Below are 18,434 nucleotides of genomic sequence, written 5' to 3'. Positions count from 1 at the left end.
GCTCCGCCTTTTTGGCTGTGCTGGACTTCAGTGTTGTTTGACTGTTTTGCTAGCCAGGTGTTTCGGTGCCTATCTCTTAGCTCGCTTGGTCCTTTGGGACCTCTAGTACCTTTTTGTCAGTTTATCTTTTGTTTTCTGCAACAACTTTCTCTGTTCAGGAGGTGTCCCTTTTTGTTCCAGTCCTTAGTTCTTTTAGGGACTCCTTCCCTTATTCTATAGGTCTTCATTCAGACTAAGAACAAAGAGAGGAGAAGGCCGACCATAAAGTCCCAAATATCAAATATAGTGAATAATTTCATGTTTATTAGCAACAGGTGACAACAATGAATAACAGATCAGATACATGATTAAAATAACTAAAAACATCTAAAAGCAGGGGCGAGTGTCCGGGTAGTATATAACAGTTCATGTGGGAAGAAAGGAAATGGAATTTTTTTTTAATAATAAATGAATAAATAGTCTATAAATTCATTGAATAAGTTAAATGAATAATTATAGATAAGGTGCACAGGATTCCAATGTATGAGAGTGATAATTATATATATTTGAAAGTGTCAGTGCTTTAAGTATTTTAATGTCTACCCCAGGATTGTATGTAAAATATATAGTATGTATAGAGATATATAATAAATCAGTAGCAGCATCTATGCATAATCTATGCCTATCAATATATATTCAGGGGAAACAGGGCAGAGAGAACCAATGCCATAATCAAAATACAAAATACAAAAGAAGTCATCAGTGCAGATGCCTGAAGGTAAGTAATTAGACCAATGTGCACCTGAAGTAAATATCTATCCTAACATAATAGACATGTAGCAAAGTTGAAAGTTACTTACAGGTATGTAGTGGAAAGCTCCCACAGACCAAACACGCGTCCACCCTGTCTGGTTTACTTTTTTGGTTTTCTCTACATATTTCCTTCCTTCTCTTCTAGCAACTATATCTTTGGGGTCCTGTCGCTCCTGATTGAGCGACCCCTGCGACACAAACAATGTCTTTAGTTTTGTTTTCATGATTTTGGCTCCAGGCGTTCCGTCTCCTTAGACTTATGATCAGACCCTACACTCCCTACCAAGCACTGAATTGATTCTTTTACGACTTAATGAAGCACTGAACACCCCGCGCACCCAATTCCTAGTGACGTCTTAATATACGGCTTAACGATGCAGTTGGCTCCCCCGCGTATTCCACGTCTTAATAGAGGATTGGTTGACCCGACGTGCCTGCGTCCTAATGGCGTCTTAATACACGACTTATCAGCAACTTCACTCACCGAGTGTCCCACGACTTAATACACGACTTAATAGAGGATTGGTTAGCCCCGCATGCCCGCGCCCTAATGGCGTCTTAATACACGACTTATCAGCAATGTGCCCGCGTTATAAACAAAGAAATTTTTTCTAAATTCTCAAGTGTATACTTGTACGCCCCTGCGTACAAAGATCGGGCTCAAAATACGAATAAGCACTACGGATTCATTAAATCTGCAGACTTACCATATTCAGTGATGAGAGTTGATCAGGCTCTCGCTTTGAGCAGTCCCGGCTCGTCCACAGGTGGTCCGGTGATGGGCACCTCAAGACCTAGAGTCCTCTCGAGTGTGATCCGAGTCACGGCACCATTTGTGGAGGTTTCACCAATTTAAGATACTCTAGGTAACTGCTCTCCTCCAAATTAAAGATGTCCGAGTGCATGCAAAGAAGTTAATCAACCAAATTTGCTTATCTGGTTGAAAAACATCACTCAGAGACTGAACCACGCAAAATGGCATACTTTATTATGTAGACATGGGGTTATATAGTATTCTACTTCTAGGTGGGATTAGTAAAATTCATTGCTTTTTCTGATAACTTGGCACACTGCAATTTCCTCATCCATATATCTCTTGGTCTCAGTAACGCCTTAGGAATTCTGATGGGAGGGGTGAGTTTGTCTTTCAGCGCCATCTTTGCCAACTCGACATGAATCTCTCTGTTATCAGCCATGCACATGCATACGCCATTCCCAGGAAATCATTTAGTTGTTCATGTCTACAATAAAAACAGAAGCTGTTAGTTATATATTCATTAACTATTAACATAATCCATGTGCATATACACATTTGCATACATACATACACATAGATTAATTCTCAATGATTAGGTAATCTATTAAAAGAAACTAATTGATTTCCTATAATATATATATTTTACCTTCACGCTTTCACCTAAGATGTTCCGGTGGCTTACTGGGTTAATGCACCTGTCTTGGTAAGCAGGATGTCATGAGTTCAAATCCACTGAGTGACTTTTTCTATTTCCTCACAATAAAGCTTTCTATCCAGCCAATGGAAATTTGCATTAACTTCAGGCTTGAGATGTATGTACGTATGTATGGCCAATGTTGGTAAGGGGTTAAAAGGACGTGTAACATGCAGAATTAGACAGATGCATACATAAAAATATTGGGGTCCTATAGCAAGAGTCCTTATTGGGCCCCCATCCCAAGAGAATAAAATGTTTGTCAGAGTAGGCATGGTCATGGTTAGGGCACATATACAGTGCTGGCCAAAAGTATTGGCACCCCTGCAATTCTGTCAGATAATACTCAGTTTCTTCCGGAAAATGATTGCAATCACAAATTCTTTGGTATTATTCTCTTCATTTAATTTGTCTTCAATGAAAAAAACACAAAAAGAATTGTCCTAAAGCCAAATTGGATATAATTCCACACCAAACCTAAAAAAGGGGGTGGACAAAAGTATTGGCACCCTTTGGAAAATCATGTGATGCTTCTCTAATTCGTGTAATTAACAGCACCTGTAACCTACCTGTGGCACCTAACAGGTGTTGGCAATAACTAAATCACACTTGCAGCCAGTTAACATGGATTAAAGTTGACTCAACCTCTGTCCTGTGTCCTTGTGTGTACCACATTGAGCATGGAGAAAAGAAAGAAGACCAAAGAACTGTCTGAGGACTTGAGAAACCAAATTGTGAGGAAGCATGAGCAATCTCAAGGCTACAAGTCCATCTCCAAAGACCTGAATGTTCCTGTGTCTTCTGTGCGCAGTGTCATCAAGAAGTTTAAAGCCCATGGCACTGTGGCTAACCTCCCTAGATGTGGACGGAAAAGAAAAATTGACGAGAGATTTCAACGCAAGATTGTGCGGATGGTGGATAAAGAACCTCGACTAACATCCAAACAAGTTCAAGCTGCCCTGCAGTCCGAGGATACAACAGTGTCAACCCGTACTATCCGTCGACTTCTGAATGAAAAGGGACTGTATGGTAGGATACCCAGGAAGACCCCACTTCTTACCCCGAGACATAAAAAAGCCAGGCTGGAGTTTGCCAAAACTTACCTGAGAAAGCCTAAAACGTTTTGGAAGAATGTTCTCTGGTCAGATGAGACAAAAGTAGAAGTTTTTGGGAAAAAGCATCAACATAGAGTGTACAGGAAAAAAAAAGAGGCATTCAAAGAAAAGAACACGGTCCCTACAGACAAACATGGCGGAGGTTCCCTGATGTTTTGGGGTTGCTTTGCTGCCTTTGGCACTGGACTGCTTGACCGTGTGCATGGCATTATGAAGTCTGAAGACTACCAACAAATTTTGCAGCATAATGTAGGGCCCAGTGTGAGAAAGCTGGGTCTCCCTCAGAGGTCATGGGTCTTCCAGCAGGACAATGACCAAAAACACACTTCCAAAAGCACTATAAAATGGTTTTAAAGAAAGCATTGGAGACTTCTAAGGTGGCCAGCAATGAGTCCAGACCTAAATCCCATAGAACACCTGTGGAGAGATCTCAAAATGGCTGTTTGGAGAAGGCACCCTTCAAATATCAGGGACCTGGAGCAGTTTGCCAAAGAATAATGGTCTACAATTCCAGCAGAGCATTGTAAGAAACTCATTGATGGTTACCGGAAGCGGTTGTTCGCAGTTATTTTGGCTAAAGGTTGTGCAACCAAGTATTAGGCTGACGGTGCCAATACATTTGTCTGGCCCTTTTTTTGAGTTTTGTGTGAAATGATCAATGATTTGATTTTTGCTTCATTCTCTTTTGTGTTTTTTCCTTGCAAGCAAGTTAAATGAAGAGAATAATACCAAAGAATTTGTGATTGCAATCATTTTCAGGAAGAAACTGAGTATTATCTGACAGAATTGCAGGGGTGCCAATACTTTTGGCCAGCACTGTACACAGTCACAGAAGATCATACCTCCTAACTTTAAAATACAGGGAAATGTTTTGCAACATGAAATAGTGCCCTTAGTGTTCTCACAGAATACAATATCTCTATTGTCACCCAAAATGCCTCCACACACAGTATGATACCTTACAGTGAATAATTCCACATAATATGTTCCAATTTTATCCCCAAAACGCCTAGAATGGTGACCCCTAGTATGATGAAGTTCCACCAGTTTGATGCACTAACAACACCCATCCCTCCACACCACAGTATGATGATACCATAACCTGCCATATAGTATAATGGACCCCATAGTTACCTCTCACAGACACCACAGCCCTCACACATGTATGATGGCCCCACATGCCCCCAAACAATTTAATAGCCCTCACACCATGTTTGATTGCCCCCACAGCTCCTTACACAATATGATGGGCCCCACACAGAATAATGGACAACATAGTACCCCCACACTATGTATGATGACCCCCACAGTCCCCTTACACAGTATGCTACCCCAACAGCCCCTTCAAACCATGTCTGATGGTCCCCACAACCCCTTATACAGTACGATGGAGCCACTGCTCAATCACAATCAAAATGATGGCCCCCACAGTTCCCTTACACAGTATGATACCCCAACAGCCACTCACACCATGTGTGACGGCCCCCAGAGCCCTTCACACAGTATAATAGCCCCCACAGTGTCTTCACACAGCATGATGTACCCAAAGCTCCCGCACTCTAATATAGTGGCTTCCAGAGCCCTTCACACAGTGTGATCGCCCCATATCACTTCTCCCCTATGCCTCAAAACTACTGGAACAGCATGTTCATCTTGAACTGTCCCCCCACCTCTCCTCCTGCTCCCTCTTTGACCTGTTACAATCTGGCTTCCAACCACATCATTTAACCGAAACCGTCCTAACAAAGGTCACCAATAACCTACTAACCGCCAAAGCCAAGCGACACCAATTTGTTCTCCTTCTCCTGGACCTATCATCTGCCTTCGACACGGTGGACCATTCCCTCTTACTACAGATTCTCTCATCTCTTGGCATCACAGACTAGGCCCTATCTTGGATGTTCTTATACCTAACAAACCGGACATTCAGCATCTCCCACTCACACACCACCTACTCATCTTGCCCCCTGTCGGTGTTCCCCATGGTTCAGTTTTAGGACTCCTGCTCTTCTCCATCTACACCTTCAGCCTGGGACAACCCATAGAGTCCCACAGCTTTCAATATCATCTCTATGCAGATGACACACAGATCTACCTCTCTGGACTCGGTATCATTTCCTTACTAACCAGAATCCCACAATGTCTGTCTGTTATTTCATCCTTCATCTCTGCTCGATTTCTAAAACTTAACATGGACAAAAAAGAATTCATCATCTTTCCCCCATCTCACTTAATTGTTATGATCTGCAACAAGTAGTAAGGAAAGAAAGGGGAAAGCTATCCCTACAGTAAGACTAAGCTGAATCCCTACGATGTAGCAGGCTGCCTGTTCCTTGCGAACAGACCCACCTTAGTCCTTGGCTAGTCTGAATGAAGACCTATAGCATAAAGGAAGGGGTCCCTAAAAGTACTAAGTCCCCTCGCTATTCCCATGCCTCTCCTCTCTGCTGATCCCTTCACTGGCTCCCCAGTGCTCAGAGACTCCAGTTCAAAACCCTAACCATGGCATACAAAGCCATCCACAACCTGTCTCCTCCATACATCTGTGACTTAGTTTCATGGTACTTAGCTGCACGCAACCTCCAATCCTCACAAGATCTCCGTCTCTACTCCCCTCTTATCTCCTCTTCCCACAATCGCATACAAGATTTCTCCCGTGCATTCCCCCTACTCTGGAACATATGAACATATCAGACTCTCACCCACCGTGGAAAACTACTTCTTCCAACAAGCCTACAACCTGCAGTAACCCTTGTTCCACCATACCCCTGCTCAACCAGCTCTACCCTCACCTACTGTATCCTTACCCACCCCTTGCAGACTGAGCTCTCACGGGAGGGGTCCTCTCTCCTCTTGTACCAGTCGTGACTTGTATTGTTCATGATTATTGTACTTGTTTTTTATTATGTATAGCCCTTTTCACATGTAAAGCATCATGGACTAAATGGCGTTATAATAGTAAATAATAATAATTCTGTAAATAACCATACTGTATTTAATGAAAAATATACAAACTTTATTACATACAATAAATAACAAAAAATTGCCAAAAGAAAAATATTAAAAACAACCCATTAAAAACCCCACGAAGGCAGTGTGATCATTTAGGTCAATCCCACAATGGAGCCATATCATGTCTATCAACCACAATTAAATATATCAGTAAGCCAGTGACGGTATAGTACTGTAAACTACATAAAAAATAATAAGACAATCATGATATAGCAATTAGCAATGCATGCTAATAATGATAATATTTTATGCAGCACCATATAATAATCTAGCCATACAGAAAATTATACTATGTTTACTATGCCTACCATCTAATAAATCTGAAATCAGAATCAACAGAAGCCCTCTGCTATATTTTATTGTATACATTCACCAATGAGCGCCAGATAACATCACTGGCACCTGTCAGCCACCTAACTGCGCATTTCACACCGTTCTCGGCATCCCATATGTCACACTTCGCATTCATGAAATTACACTAGAGACGGGTCAGGAGACGACATGGTCGGCATGCGCACAACCCACACGTTGAGTGTTCCATTTTTGAAAGGGTAAAAAGTCACAAGCCCGGCAAGGAAATATAAACTATCCAAAAAGTAGTGATCATGACAGATACCCATTTGGAATAACAGGATTGCTTAATTAAAATAATAATGATTATATTATATTACCATTGTTAATAAAAAATAACATTTAAAAGACCATGTAATAAAAAACAAAGAAAAATGTAATATGGCGCCATATCCTGGGGCAATAATAAATTGACACTTCTCAAAAAATAAATGAAAATGAATAAGAATAATAGGCATTTAATTAATTTAAATGGTGCCACAACCCCAAAAATTACATATTTTGTACTGAACATAATTACAATATAAATATAATCACTGTAAACATGAGATCATGAGTATTGATGAGCGAATTTGTTCGAAATCCAAACTTACAACTTAAATTCGACACGAATATGGCACATTCGGATCCGTGATCTGAAATGCGAGCAAAGTTTCTTAAATTTGGGAAAAATCGGCAAGGTTCGTCAAATAAATTCGGGAATGTAATTGTGGGGCAACTACAGCATTTTTAACAGTTTTGCTTGCATAGTGCTTGTGTATGATGAGTGGGACGACGTGGTAGATGAGTGGGGGGGGGGGGGAGCTGGTGATAGCTCAGAACAGGCCAGATCAGTGGCACGCTTGTCATTCTTTTTTTCTCTTCCTGTAGGCGGTAACTTTAAGTCTGGAATGCGCGGCTAGCCAATCAGGGCACAGGAAGCATCCACTCTGTCCAGACACAAGGGCTTCTGCAATTGGCTGCTGAAATCACATGTCATCTCTATATAAAAAGCGGCCATGTTCCCGTAGAGCAATTTTATGCATGGAGACAGAAGCTGCTCGGTGTGCGCCTGTGTACTGAGAGATATCAGCTAGATAGATGGGCGCTTGTGTGGAAGTCAGATAGTGTAGATAAGTCCTGTGCTGTGTACCTGTTCTATCAACCTTGCAGCACTTCAGAAACTGAAGCAGCGGGGAACGAGGAGCGGTAAGTATGTATTTATTTATAAATTAGTGAGTACTGATAAAACTGGAGGACTGGAGGCTGCATTTTACCCTATGGTGGGGGGAAGCTTCATTTTACCCTATGGGGGGCTGCATTATACTGTGTACAGGACCATGGGGTGCATTATACTGTGTTGAGGACCATGGGGAGTGCATTATGATGTGTGGGGGACCATGGGGAGTGAATTAAACTGCGTGGAGGACCATGGGGAGTGAATTAAACTGTGTGGAGGACCATGGGGAGTGCATTATACTGTGTGGAGGACCATGGGGGGTGCATTATACTGTGTGGAGGACCATGGGGGGTGCATTATACTGTGTGGAGGACCATGATGGCGAGTGCATTATACTGTGTGGAGGACCATGGCGAGTGCATTATACTGTGTGGAGGACCATGGCGAGTGCATTATACTGTGTGGAGGACCATGGCGAGTGCATTATACTGTGTGGAGGACCATGGCGAGTGCATTATACTGTGTGGAGGGCCATGGCGAGTGCATTATACTGTGTGGAGGGCCATGGCGAGTGCATTATACTGTGTGGAGGGCCATGGCGAGTGCATTATACTGTGTGGAGGGCCATGGCGAGTGCATTATACTGTGTGGAGGGCCATGGCGAGTGCATTATACTGTGTGGAGGGCCATGGCGAGTGCATTATACTGTGTGGAGGGCCATGGCGAGTGCATTATACTGTGTGGAGGGCCATGGCGAGTGCATTATACTGTGTGGAGGGCCATGGCGAGTGCATTATACTGTGTGGAGGGCCATGGAGAGTGCATTATACTGTGTGGAGGGCCATGGCGAGTGCATTATACTGTGTGGAGGGCCATGGCGAGTGCATTATACTGTGTGGAGGGCCATGGCGAGTGTCTTATACTGTGTGGAGGACCATGGCGAGGTAAAGTACGGTCATTATACTGTGCATGTGGAGGAATTCACCATGGGGGTATCATACTGTGTTTACGGGGCACTTTTATTGGCATCATACTTTATGGGGGCAATGAAAAGGGAATCTAGGACTTCAGCAGGAGGAAAATTACTATGTAAAGGCTGGAAAGTTGTAAGGTCTGCTCTTCTGTGACCCCGACAATTATTTACATTTTTCGGGGGGGCCCAATTAGAACTTCTGCTATGGGGCCCCATGATTCCTATGTACGCCCCTGATTGCAGGATATCCGATCAGTGAGCAGGCAGGTAGAAGTTAAAGTGCCATATAGGGAGTAAGTAAAGAAAAAAATGTAAAAATTATAAATTGAAAAAATAATGAAAAAAACATTTTGTCACTAAAACATTGTTTTATCCAAACTCAAAAGTAAACAAAAAAGTACACGTGCAGTATTGCCATGTCCCTAACGACTAGAGCCATAAAACTGGACCTACAACCCATTTAGGAATTTGTAAAATAAACAAAAACACACAAAAAATGTAGCGTTTCATTATAGTCGCGCAGAAAAAAATGGTTTCCCAGAAAACGTCATCTTCAGATTTATTACTGTGTGTGAGTGTGACCCGAGTGTGATCCAGCTACGAGCCCATCTACATGAGCGCTGGAAGCGGCCGGAGAACCCCCTCTAATGTCAGCCTGTGTGCAGGGGGTTAAGAAGTAACGCTGTGCTCTCACTACCACTCCTGCTTAAAACACGTCAACCTTGTGCATTCAAGCACAACATAACGCGCATGCGCGTGGCTGAGAGCGACAGGCCGCCGCTGACGTCTCTAGCAGTACCTGAGCGCTAGAGAAAACAAAGGCGTTAGCTTTTGTCTGAAAAGTGTCTACGATACCGTGCGCTCCAGTAACAAGAGTAACCGCTTGTAAGCGCCCTGCTATTGCACGTATCTTCTCCAAAATGGCTGCTAGACGGAAATTACATAACGGTATAACAGGGAGCGCTCTAGTGCCAGTAAGCTGTGAATGGAGAGTAGAGCTTCTGAGTGACGGACGGGACGGTACGAAGAGCATGTCAGTAGGAGGAGGTGGGAAATGTACAGATTACTGTTCTTTCCAACATGCTGTCCTGAGCCAAAGGCTTCCGTTCACATTTGTAACCTGTGACAAGTAATGGCTACAATAGGACCTGTACTCATCTGTGGCCGTGGGAGGGCGGAGGTCACTTACACTTCTAGTATGTATGTTGGTGCAACATGTCTAAGATTTCAGGAGATCTCTCGGGTGGAGTTATTGGACAGTTCATCTCCAAGGTGCTGTCTGGGGTCCATATATCTGTCAGGCTAGCTGTTAGCAGGGTGCTTTAGCTAGGGTCAGGCTTTATGTCCCTTGCGGTGCTGTAGTAAAGAACCCCGATGTTTACTGGCAGCACAGTCTAGGGTGTTACTATGGTGGGTGCAAGGGTTACAGGCATACCTGGAGCCTAATGATGGGGGCGCACCCGAAAGGGCCCTGTGAAGCCTGGAGGGGGGATGAGGGGTGAAAGGGCCCCGCAGCCCAGAGGTGAGGGATGAAAGGGCCCCGCAGCCCAGAGGTGAGGGATGAAAGGGCCCCGCAGCCCAGAGGTGAGGGGTGAAAGGGCCCCGCAGCCCAGAGGTGAGGGGTGAAAGGGCCCCGCAGCCCAGAGGTGGGGGTAGGGGTGGGGCGAAAGGGCCCCGAAGCCGTGAGGGGGGGGGGGCAGGGGTGGGGCGAAAGGGCCCCGAAGCTTAGAGGTGAGGGGTGAAAGGTCCCCAAAGCCTAGAGGTGGGGGGGAAGGGGGGGTGAGGGGTGAAAGGGCCCCGAAGCCTAGAGGTGGGGGGGAAGGGGGGGGTGAGGGGTGAAAGGGCCCTGAAGCCTAGAGGTGGGGGGGAAGGGGGGGGTGAGGGGTGAAAGGGCCCCGAAGCCTAGAGGTGGGGGGGGGGTGAGGGGTGAAAGGGCCCCGAAGCCTAGAGGTGGGGGGGGGGTGAGGGGTGAAAGGGCCCCGAAGCCTAGAGGTGGGGGGGAAGGGGGGGTGAAAGGGCCCCGAAGCTTAGAGGTGGGGGGGAAGGGGGGAGGTGAGGGGTGAAAGGTTGACGTTTTTATTGGTACCATTTTCAGGCACGTGACATTTTTTTGATTGCTTTCTATTCTGATTTTTGGGAGGCAGAATAAACAGAAAACAACAATTCAGGAATTGTGTGTTTTTTTTTTTTTTTTTTTTTTTTTTTAATGCTGTTCCGCGTGTGGTAAAATTGATAAGGCAGCTTCATTCTTCGGGTCAGTACATTTACAGCGGTACCACATTTATATAGTTTTTCTATGGTTTGGTGCTTTTACACAATAAAAGCTATTTTTATAGAAAAATATTTTTTTGCATTGCTTTATTCTGAGAGCTGTAACTTTTTTATTTTTCGGCTGATGCAATTGTATGGTGGCTTGTTTTTTGCGGGACGAGATGACGTTTTAATTTTTTATTTATATTCGTCTTTTTGATCGCGTGTTATTCCATTTTTTGTTTGGTATGATAAAGCATTGTTTTTTGCTTTGTTTTTTATTTAATTTTTCAATATGTGTACTTTTATTATTTTTTTTCATAATATTTATTGATTAGTACATTATTTTATTTTTGGTGGATTCTTTTTTTTTTTCAAATTTTTTTTAACACTTTTTTTTTACTCTTATACTTTGTCCCACTATGGGACTTTCCCTTTTTTTACTCTTATCGCCTGTATAGCATAGGGATGGAGCACCGTCCCTGTGCCATACAGGCTGTCAGCGCTGCAGATGCAGAAGATACTTTGGTCATGCACTGCGCATGACCAAAGTATCTTGATGTTGTCTAGTGACCCAGATGTTGTCATGATGACATCGGGTCGTCATGGCAACATCCGAGAAGCCGCGTTGGACACCGGCAGGAGAGGTGAGTATCGCGATCACCTCCCCTTGCCTCCGCAATGCTGCGATCGACTTTGATCGCAACATTGCCGGGGTTAATGTGCCGGGAGCGGTGCGGGACCGCTCCCAGCACATAGCATCGGGTGTCAGCTGTGACAATCAGCTGACACCTGGTGGGGATCGTGCCCGCACAGCCTGAGTGCGGGCGAAATCAACAGGGTGTACTAATATGTACCTGGCTCTTAAAGCCCAGGGCGCAGGTACGTATGGGTATGCCCTGGGCTTTTAAGGGGTTAAACCAGTTAGTCATGCTGTACAAAATTATTAATAGCATTTCCCATATGACTACTTTACATCTGCATAATTTTTCAAACATCATTTTATTTTGGTAGGGGGTTAAAAGTTTAGCAGCAATTTCTATTTTTTTCATCAAATTTATAAAACCTGTATCTTTAGGGACCAATTCAGATTCCAATGGACCTTGAGGGGCCTATATAACTCCATAAAAGTGATACCAAAAGCCGCACCCACTAAATACTTCAAAATTGTTGTCAGGAAAAAAAATTAACCCTTCAGGTGCTACACAGGGATTAATGTGGAATGAAAATAAAAAATTTAAATTTTACCTCTAAAATGTTGCTTTAGCCCCAATTTTTTTTTTTTACTTTTGCAAAAGATAGCACCAAAAAGTGGACCCCAGAGTTTGTTACCCACTTTCTTTAGAGTGCAGTGTTACCCCACATGTAGTAAAAAAATTCTGTTTGGACAAACGGCAGGGCTCAGAGCGGAAGGAGCAATATTTGAATTTTGGAACACAAATGTCATGTCACATTTGCAGGGCTCCTAAGGTGAATAAACAGCAGAAACCCTTCACAAATGACCCCTTTTTGGAAACTACACCCCTCAATGCTTGTAACCAGGGGTACAGTGAGCATTTTAAACCCTAAGGTACTACACAGAATTTGATAAAATTAAATTTAAGTTATCTGTTTATCTGACTAAGGAGATGAGTGGGGCGGGGGGTGCACAGCAAGGCACAGCCCAAGCGCTATCCTATTTACTAATTATTGTGCTTTTGATCACTGTGATGGGGTCTATCACAGTGATCAAAAGTGAGCAACCAATAGGAAGAATCCCTGCGACTGCCGGCTGAAGGCAGGTAGATCTTGGTGGGCGCACTGCGCATGCGCTTGCCATTTTACTTCAGGAGCAGGATGGCGTCACCTGTACCGTGGGGGGCCTGAGGACATAATTTCTCTCCTCTGACATGTTATATCATGTCAGAGGAGAGAGAAATGATTTTTACCCCAGATCTCACTTTTTTTACGCGATCGCCATTATTAGTTGAATAACGGCAATCACGTGAGAGGGGATCGAAAAAAAACAGCCCTGATTGTGTTCTCCGGGGTCTCAGCTATAGCTGAAACCCTGGAAATTTTCAGACCGTGGGGAGCGCTATACACTTATTCTTGATTGAATAAGGCCCCTTAGCGTCTACTGGTTTAATGCGTATCGGCGGTCGTTAAAGCGCACCTGTCAGCAGGATTGTGCTCAGTAAACTACATACACTGTCAGGAGGGTGACATTACACTGATTAAACCTCGGTTGATTAAATCCATCCTGTGGTTCTTGTGTAATCTTCACTTTGAGTATGGAGATAATGATATCCTCGTACTTCGGGGCAGCCTGTGGGGGGCGCTCTATCTGGTGCTCTGCTTACATATTCATCTGTATGCTCTTATGGCAGCTCACTGTACCTTCACTGACCTGCCTCCTATTTTACCTAACCCCGAACTACTAGATGCATTATGTAAAATAGGAGGCAGGTCAGTGAAGGTACAGTGAGCTGTCATAAGAGCAAACAGAGGAATATGTAAGCAGAGCACCAGGCAGAGCGCCCCCCACAGGCCACCCCGAAGTACGAGGATATCATTATCTCCATACTCAAAGTGAAGATTACACAAGAACCACAGGATGGAATTCATCAACCGAGGTATCATATTAATCATTGTAATGTCGCCCACCTGACAGTGTATGTGGTTTACTGAGCACAATCCTGCTGACAGGTGCGCTTTAAGGGGTTAAAGTAGTAGTTGCACAACAACATTCCTTGACTGTAGTGGCGCATATGGCTGTCATAGCTGACCAAAACAGGCAGTTGCTATGCAACAGCTGCTCCTTCCCTGATGGACCCCACCCATCCATGGATTTTACAATCCGGTAATGCTACAATGCTCCAACCCTTTCACTGCCCTAAGTGCTTGCAATGGGTGGAGTGTTAGTGCTGAAGCATACTTCTTGGTGTCATATTAAGAGTTTTTTAACCTTTAAAAAGAATGTAACACCTGCAGAAAATGTGATAAAATGACCAACTATAATCACCTTTTCTCTCCCCAGATCTGTGTGGCCACAGGTGTCACAGGATTGATGGCTTGTGAATGAATAAGGGGGAGGGGCAGCCAAAGCTTCATCTCAAAACCTTGGGGGGTGGGAAGGAGACTATAGTTTATTTTATCTGCTGCTGTTTTTACATTTTCTCTAGGTTGGATAAATCCTTTAAAAAGAATCTGTCAGCAGGATTTTGCTATGTAATCTGAGGTCAGGATGAGGTAGGGATTAAAACACAATTCAAGGATTTGTCACTTAACAGGCTGTGTGCTGTTTACTTAGACTGAAGGTTTTATCACCTGGTAATTATCATTGTCCAGACTGCAGAATCCAATAGTCAAAAAAGGCTACGTGGCACTCCTTTGTTGTGGGTGCCCAGATAGGATTCCACTCCGTATGTACAATTCAAAATGAATCCGACACTCCAGGGTATGGTGAAAAAGATTGCAAAATTTAATTTACATGATCCTTCAATATGCATAATTTATTAACTATTTGGCCTTCATCAGAACTGTAAATTGAACAACAAATTATAATATGAATATGTTACATATTCTCAATGTATACAGTATCACAATTAATTAAGCAAAAATTGAATTTTATGTATTAAGGTCATAGTACATCTATACAAAATGAGAGAATTGGCTGAGTTCATTAACTGTGATTGACAGGCATATAACATTATATAGAAGGTATAGAGAACAAAAATTTGAAATACATCTCATTATTACCAGGATGCTGCCCAATTGATGTGTGGATAATCAATCAATGCTGTAAAAAAAGGGAACAACGCAAATCACTATCTCTATGCCATTGAACTTATGCGCTTCTCCCACATGGTCTGGGTGAGTACTGCATATCTATTAAGGTCCCCCTCATATATCCTGAGTTATTAGTATGCACAGAGATAGTTATTTGCGTTATTCCCTGCTTCCCACCCAGTTGTCGGCGCTCATAGCAAGTGAGCATTTCAGCTACACACAGGCGATCAGACAATTGCAGCTTCTAGTCTCCCATATTCAAGCATGCAAACAGTAAAAAAAATATATATATTTTTTAAAAATATGAAAAAAAAATCTAAAAGTTTAAATCACCCCTCTTTTGCCCCCCATTCAAAATAAAAAAACAAACAAAAACAAATCTACACATATTTGGTATCACCACATTCAGAATCGCCTGATTTATCAATATAAAAAAATAATTAATCCAATCAGTAAACGGCGTAACGCAAAAAAAATCAAAACGCTAGAATTACTTTTTTTTGGTCGCTGCAACATTGCAATAAAATGCAATAACAGGAGATCAAAACATCAGATCTACCCCAAAATGGTATCAATAAAAAACGTCAGCTTGGCATGCAAACAATAAGCCCTCACCCAGCCCCAGATTCCGAAAAATGGAGAAGCTATGAGTCTCAGAAAATGGCGCCATTTTTTTTTTTTTTTAACAAACTTTGGATTTTTTTTTTCACCACTTAATAAAAAAAGAACCTATACATGTTTGGTTTCTACAAACTTGTAATCTTGTAATGACCTGGAGAATCATAATGGCAGGTCAGTTTTAGCATTCAGTGAACGTGGTTAAAAAAATAAAAAAAAATTGTAGAATTGCACTTTTTTTGCCATTTCACCACATTTGGATTTTTTTTCCCATTTCCAGTACACGATATGGTAAAACCAATGGTGTCGTTCAAAAGTACAACTTGTCCCGCAGAAAAATAAGCCCTCACACGGCCATATTGACCAAAAAAATAAAAAAGTTATGACTCTGGGAAGAAGGGGAGCAAAAAACGAAAATGCAAAAATGGAAAATGGCCCTGTCATGACTGGGCCAACTGTCTAACCTAGGGAAATGGAAAATGTGAACTTTGTACATGTACTCACCCCTATACCAATTAAACAATGTTTACACGTGTATATCCCACTTCATTTTTTTTTTGCTGCACTTTCCAAAATGACAGTAAATGCATAGAAAATCGCTGCAAAAAAATACAGCGCCATTGCATCGTGTCAACATGGTCGTACAGAGAATGTGACCTCCTGACCCACATTTCAGCCTCATGAAGAAGTCTGATTTCTATTGTCCAATATTTATCTTTATTTTAGATCCGATTTTCATCACTGTGTGGTCAGTGTATCAGTCTTTACCATCCATGATTTCCTTCCATGTGAAAATAACAATTGAATTACTAAGCTTTTCCTACACATTACAATGTTAAGTGGCCAGCACATAGATGGCAATGTGTGCTTTGTATTTAATCATGGACCCATAGACTTGTTGGGGTAATTTAGATCCATGACTTGGATTAAAACTAGTCATTTCTCTGATCTTTTTCTGGAGCTGGAAAAGGTAGAACATCCAGCTTCACAAGCTTTTTTTTTTTTTTTTAAATACCGCATATGTTTTATTTATTAGTGAATAATAGTAATACAGTGAAAAAAAAATAGTTAAAATTGCAAATTCTCAGCTTGGCTGCAGAAATCCATGGAAGAAGCATTGTATAGATCTATGTGTTTCAGATGTATAACCTGAGAAAAAGCTTACACATATGAAAAAATAACACATGTGAATTTCTTTGTTTTAGAAAAGATTGAACCAATATCAGGATGACCTCAAGAGCAAAGAAGCGCATTGTTCTTCCCTCTCGTCCTGAGCCTCCCAGTGTAGATGACATTCTAGAAGATGTTTGTGGTGCAGTACCATCCGATCCCGTGTTTGTCTGTGACCTTAGTGATGGTATGCCTTATCCATAGTACTGACATTCCTTAACATTTGTCCTTAGTTTCACTCACTGTCATTTCTGAACTATTGTCAGATTCGCTGATACCCCCTCAGGAGCCCTCCAGCGATGGTGACAGGCCGTACATGCAGAGCCGCTCTTATGTGCAGTTGAACAACCAGTTGAAAGAAGCCCGGGTTGAACTGAAGGAAAAATATGAGTCCTTGAGATCTTCTGGAATGAAGCTGGGAAAAGTTATAGAGGAGTTGAGAGAGGCGGCCATGTGATGTCACGCTTCTCTTCTGATAGAACCATTGCATGGTATTGGATATGTATGTTTCGTTGATGGGACTATTTATCTGAAGTATGCTGATGATTTGTATGGAATATCTTCAAGAAATAAATAGCACATGGAAATGGTGTCACTTCATTAAGTATGTGCTCCTATCAGTTCTCCATGTGGTACAGCGTAGAAGATACAGACCTGGTCATGAACATTGTAGATATTCTGGAAAAGAATGGCTACTATGGCTATGTTGAACACCGTGATAAAGCAGCTGGGGAACTTGCTATTTCTTCAGCTTCGATGGTAATTGAATCCAGTGGAATATCTTTCCTTATTCTTTCCCCTCATTCTCTGAAAGAAACTTGGTACAATTGGGTATCTGAGTGGTGCCTGACAAATGTTATTGAGAACAACACAGCTAGGATAGTGCCAATATATGTTGATTTGCAACATACCCAGATACCCGATATTTTAAAGTTTGTAAATGGCCTTGAGTATAACAGCCGATTTTTTAAACATAAAATTCTTAATACTATGAAGTCCGCAGTCCGTGGCTGACCATACGTTTGTTCAATTTTTTTTTTTTAAATAAAAGGTATTGACCCTCTCCATAACAGTACTTTCTGTAGCTAAATAAATTATTGGTAATATAGTCTAGATTTCAGTTTCTGTGCTGTTACCAAGTGAAGGCAAAGTGTTGATTAATAGTTAAGTACAGGAGACCTTTATTTTTTTTTAGGACTTTTTTTTTTTTTTTTAATAGTATTAGGGCTACGTTCACACAGCATTTTGGCTGCTGCTGTTTGTATGCACTCAGTAAATATCCAACAGTAGCCACATTCTTGAATAGATGCTGTGGCATCCTTCTACCATTGCAGAAAAAAATAGTATACTTTATTATTTGCAGTGACCCACAGTATAGGAAAGTCACCTGTGCTTTACTATACAGATAAACTCTATGTACTCGTATACAATTGTCCTCTGCTTTTCCCATCATGTTTGGTTGGCTAAGTGTAAGACACAATGCGTCTTAAGGCAAAAAAAAATCTGGCCCACTGTTGGAGCTAGACTGAGTTGAAGCTCTCTGACTAGATCCTTAATCTAATGCAAACCCTGCCTTATGGAAAGAACTTTGTGGCTGTTCAGCACTGCTCCTATCAGTTCAGGAAGGGCCAACATCTAGCAGCTCAATATTTGGGCAGCAATGACGCTCCTTGACAGTCACATGCCCCTAATTACACCATATATTGTGTATGTAGAGTATAACCCCACCACCCTTCTTGCCGCTCCTCATTATGTCTGTATCCGCCTGGACC

General features: G+C 42.4%; 1 protein-coding gene and 1 long non-coding RNA gene across 7 annotated transcripts; one reads left to right on the top strand and one right to left on the bottom strand.

Moving 5' to 3' along the window:
* Positions 1–885: 885 nt before the first annotated feature.
* Positions 886–7,596, bottom strand: LOC141170236 (uncharacterized). The gene is made up of 3 exons (XR_012252312.1): positions 7,315–7,596; positions 1,500–2,033; positions 886–980 (listed from the first exon to the last, which is right to left on the bottom strand). It is a non-coding gene; the product is annotated as an uncharacterized lncRNA (long non-coding RNA).
* A 121-nt stretch (positions 7,597–7,717) lies between these two features.
* On the top strand, positions 7,718–17,732 carry CUNH19orf25 (chromosome unknown C19orf25 homolog). 6 transcript variants are annotated; one of them, XM_073685918.1, is made up of 4 exons: positions 7,718–7,909; positions 14,268–14,334; positions 16,698–16,849; positions 16,929–17,732. In XM_073685918.1, the coding sequence occupies exons 3-4, from the start codon at positions 16,720–16,722 to the stop codon at positions 17,117–17,119; spliced, it is 321 nt and encodes a 106-aa protein (XP_073542019.1). In that variant the 5' UTR covers positions 7,718–7,909; positions 14,268–14,334; positions 16,698–16,719; the 3' UTR covers positions 17,120–17,732. The 6 variants fall into 6 exon arrangements, with proteins under 6 accessions (XP_073542019.1, XP_073542030.1, XP_073542008.1 ...); XM_073685907.1 differs by lacking the exons at positions 7,718–7,909; positions 14,268–14,334 and adding exons at positions 9,647–9,900; positions 14,848–14,958; XM_073685893.1 differs by lacking the exon at positions 7,718–7,909 and adding an exon at positions 9,648–9,900.
* The last annotated feature ends 702 nt before the right edge of the window (positions 17,733–18,434 follow it).

This window comes from Phyllobates terribilis, unplaced genomic scaffold (assembly GCF_046119375.1).
Source record: "Phyllobates terribilis strain yellow unplaced genomic scaffold, ASM4611937v1 Scaffold_1__5_contigs__length_1240528914, whole genome shotgun sequence".
Classification (NCBI taxonomy): domain Eukaryota; kingdom Metazoa; phylum Chordata; class Amphibia; order Anura; family Dendrobatidae; genus Phyllobates; species Phyllobates terribilis.
Note: the sequence above shows the minus strand (reverse complement) of the source record. Positions and strands in the feature narration are given on the sequence as shown.

Bases quoted from the DNA above. Each gene is read 5' to 3' on its own strand.
- CUNH19orf25 (XM_073685929.1), top strand. From the start codon at position 16,720: ATGACCTCAAGAGCAAAGAAGCGCATTGTTCTTCCCTCTCGTCCTGAG. The intron at 16,850-16,928 runs GTATGCCTTATC...AACTATTGTCAG, and splicing joins TGTCTGTGACCTTAGTGATG to ATTCGCTGATACCCCCTCAG.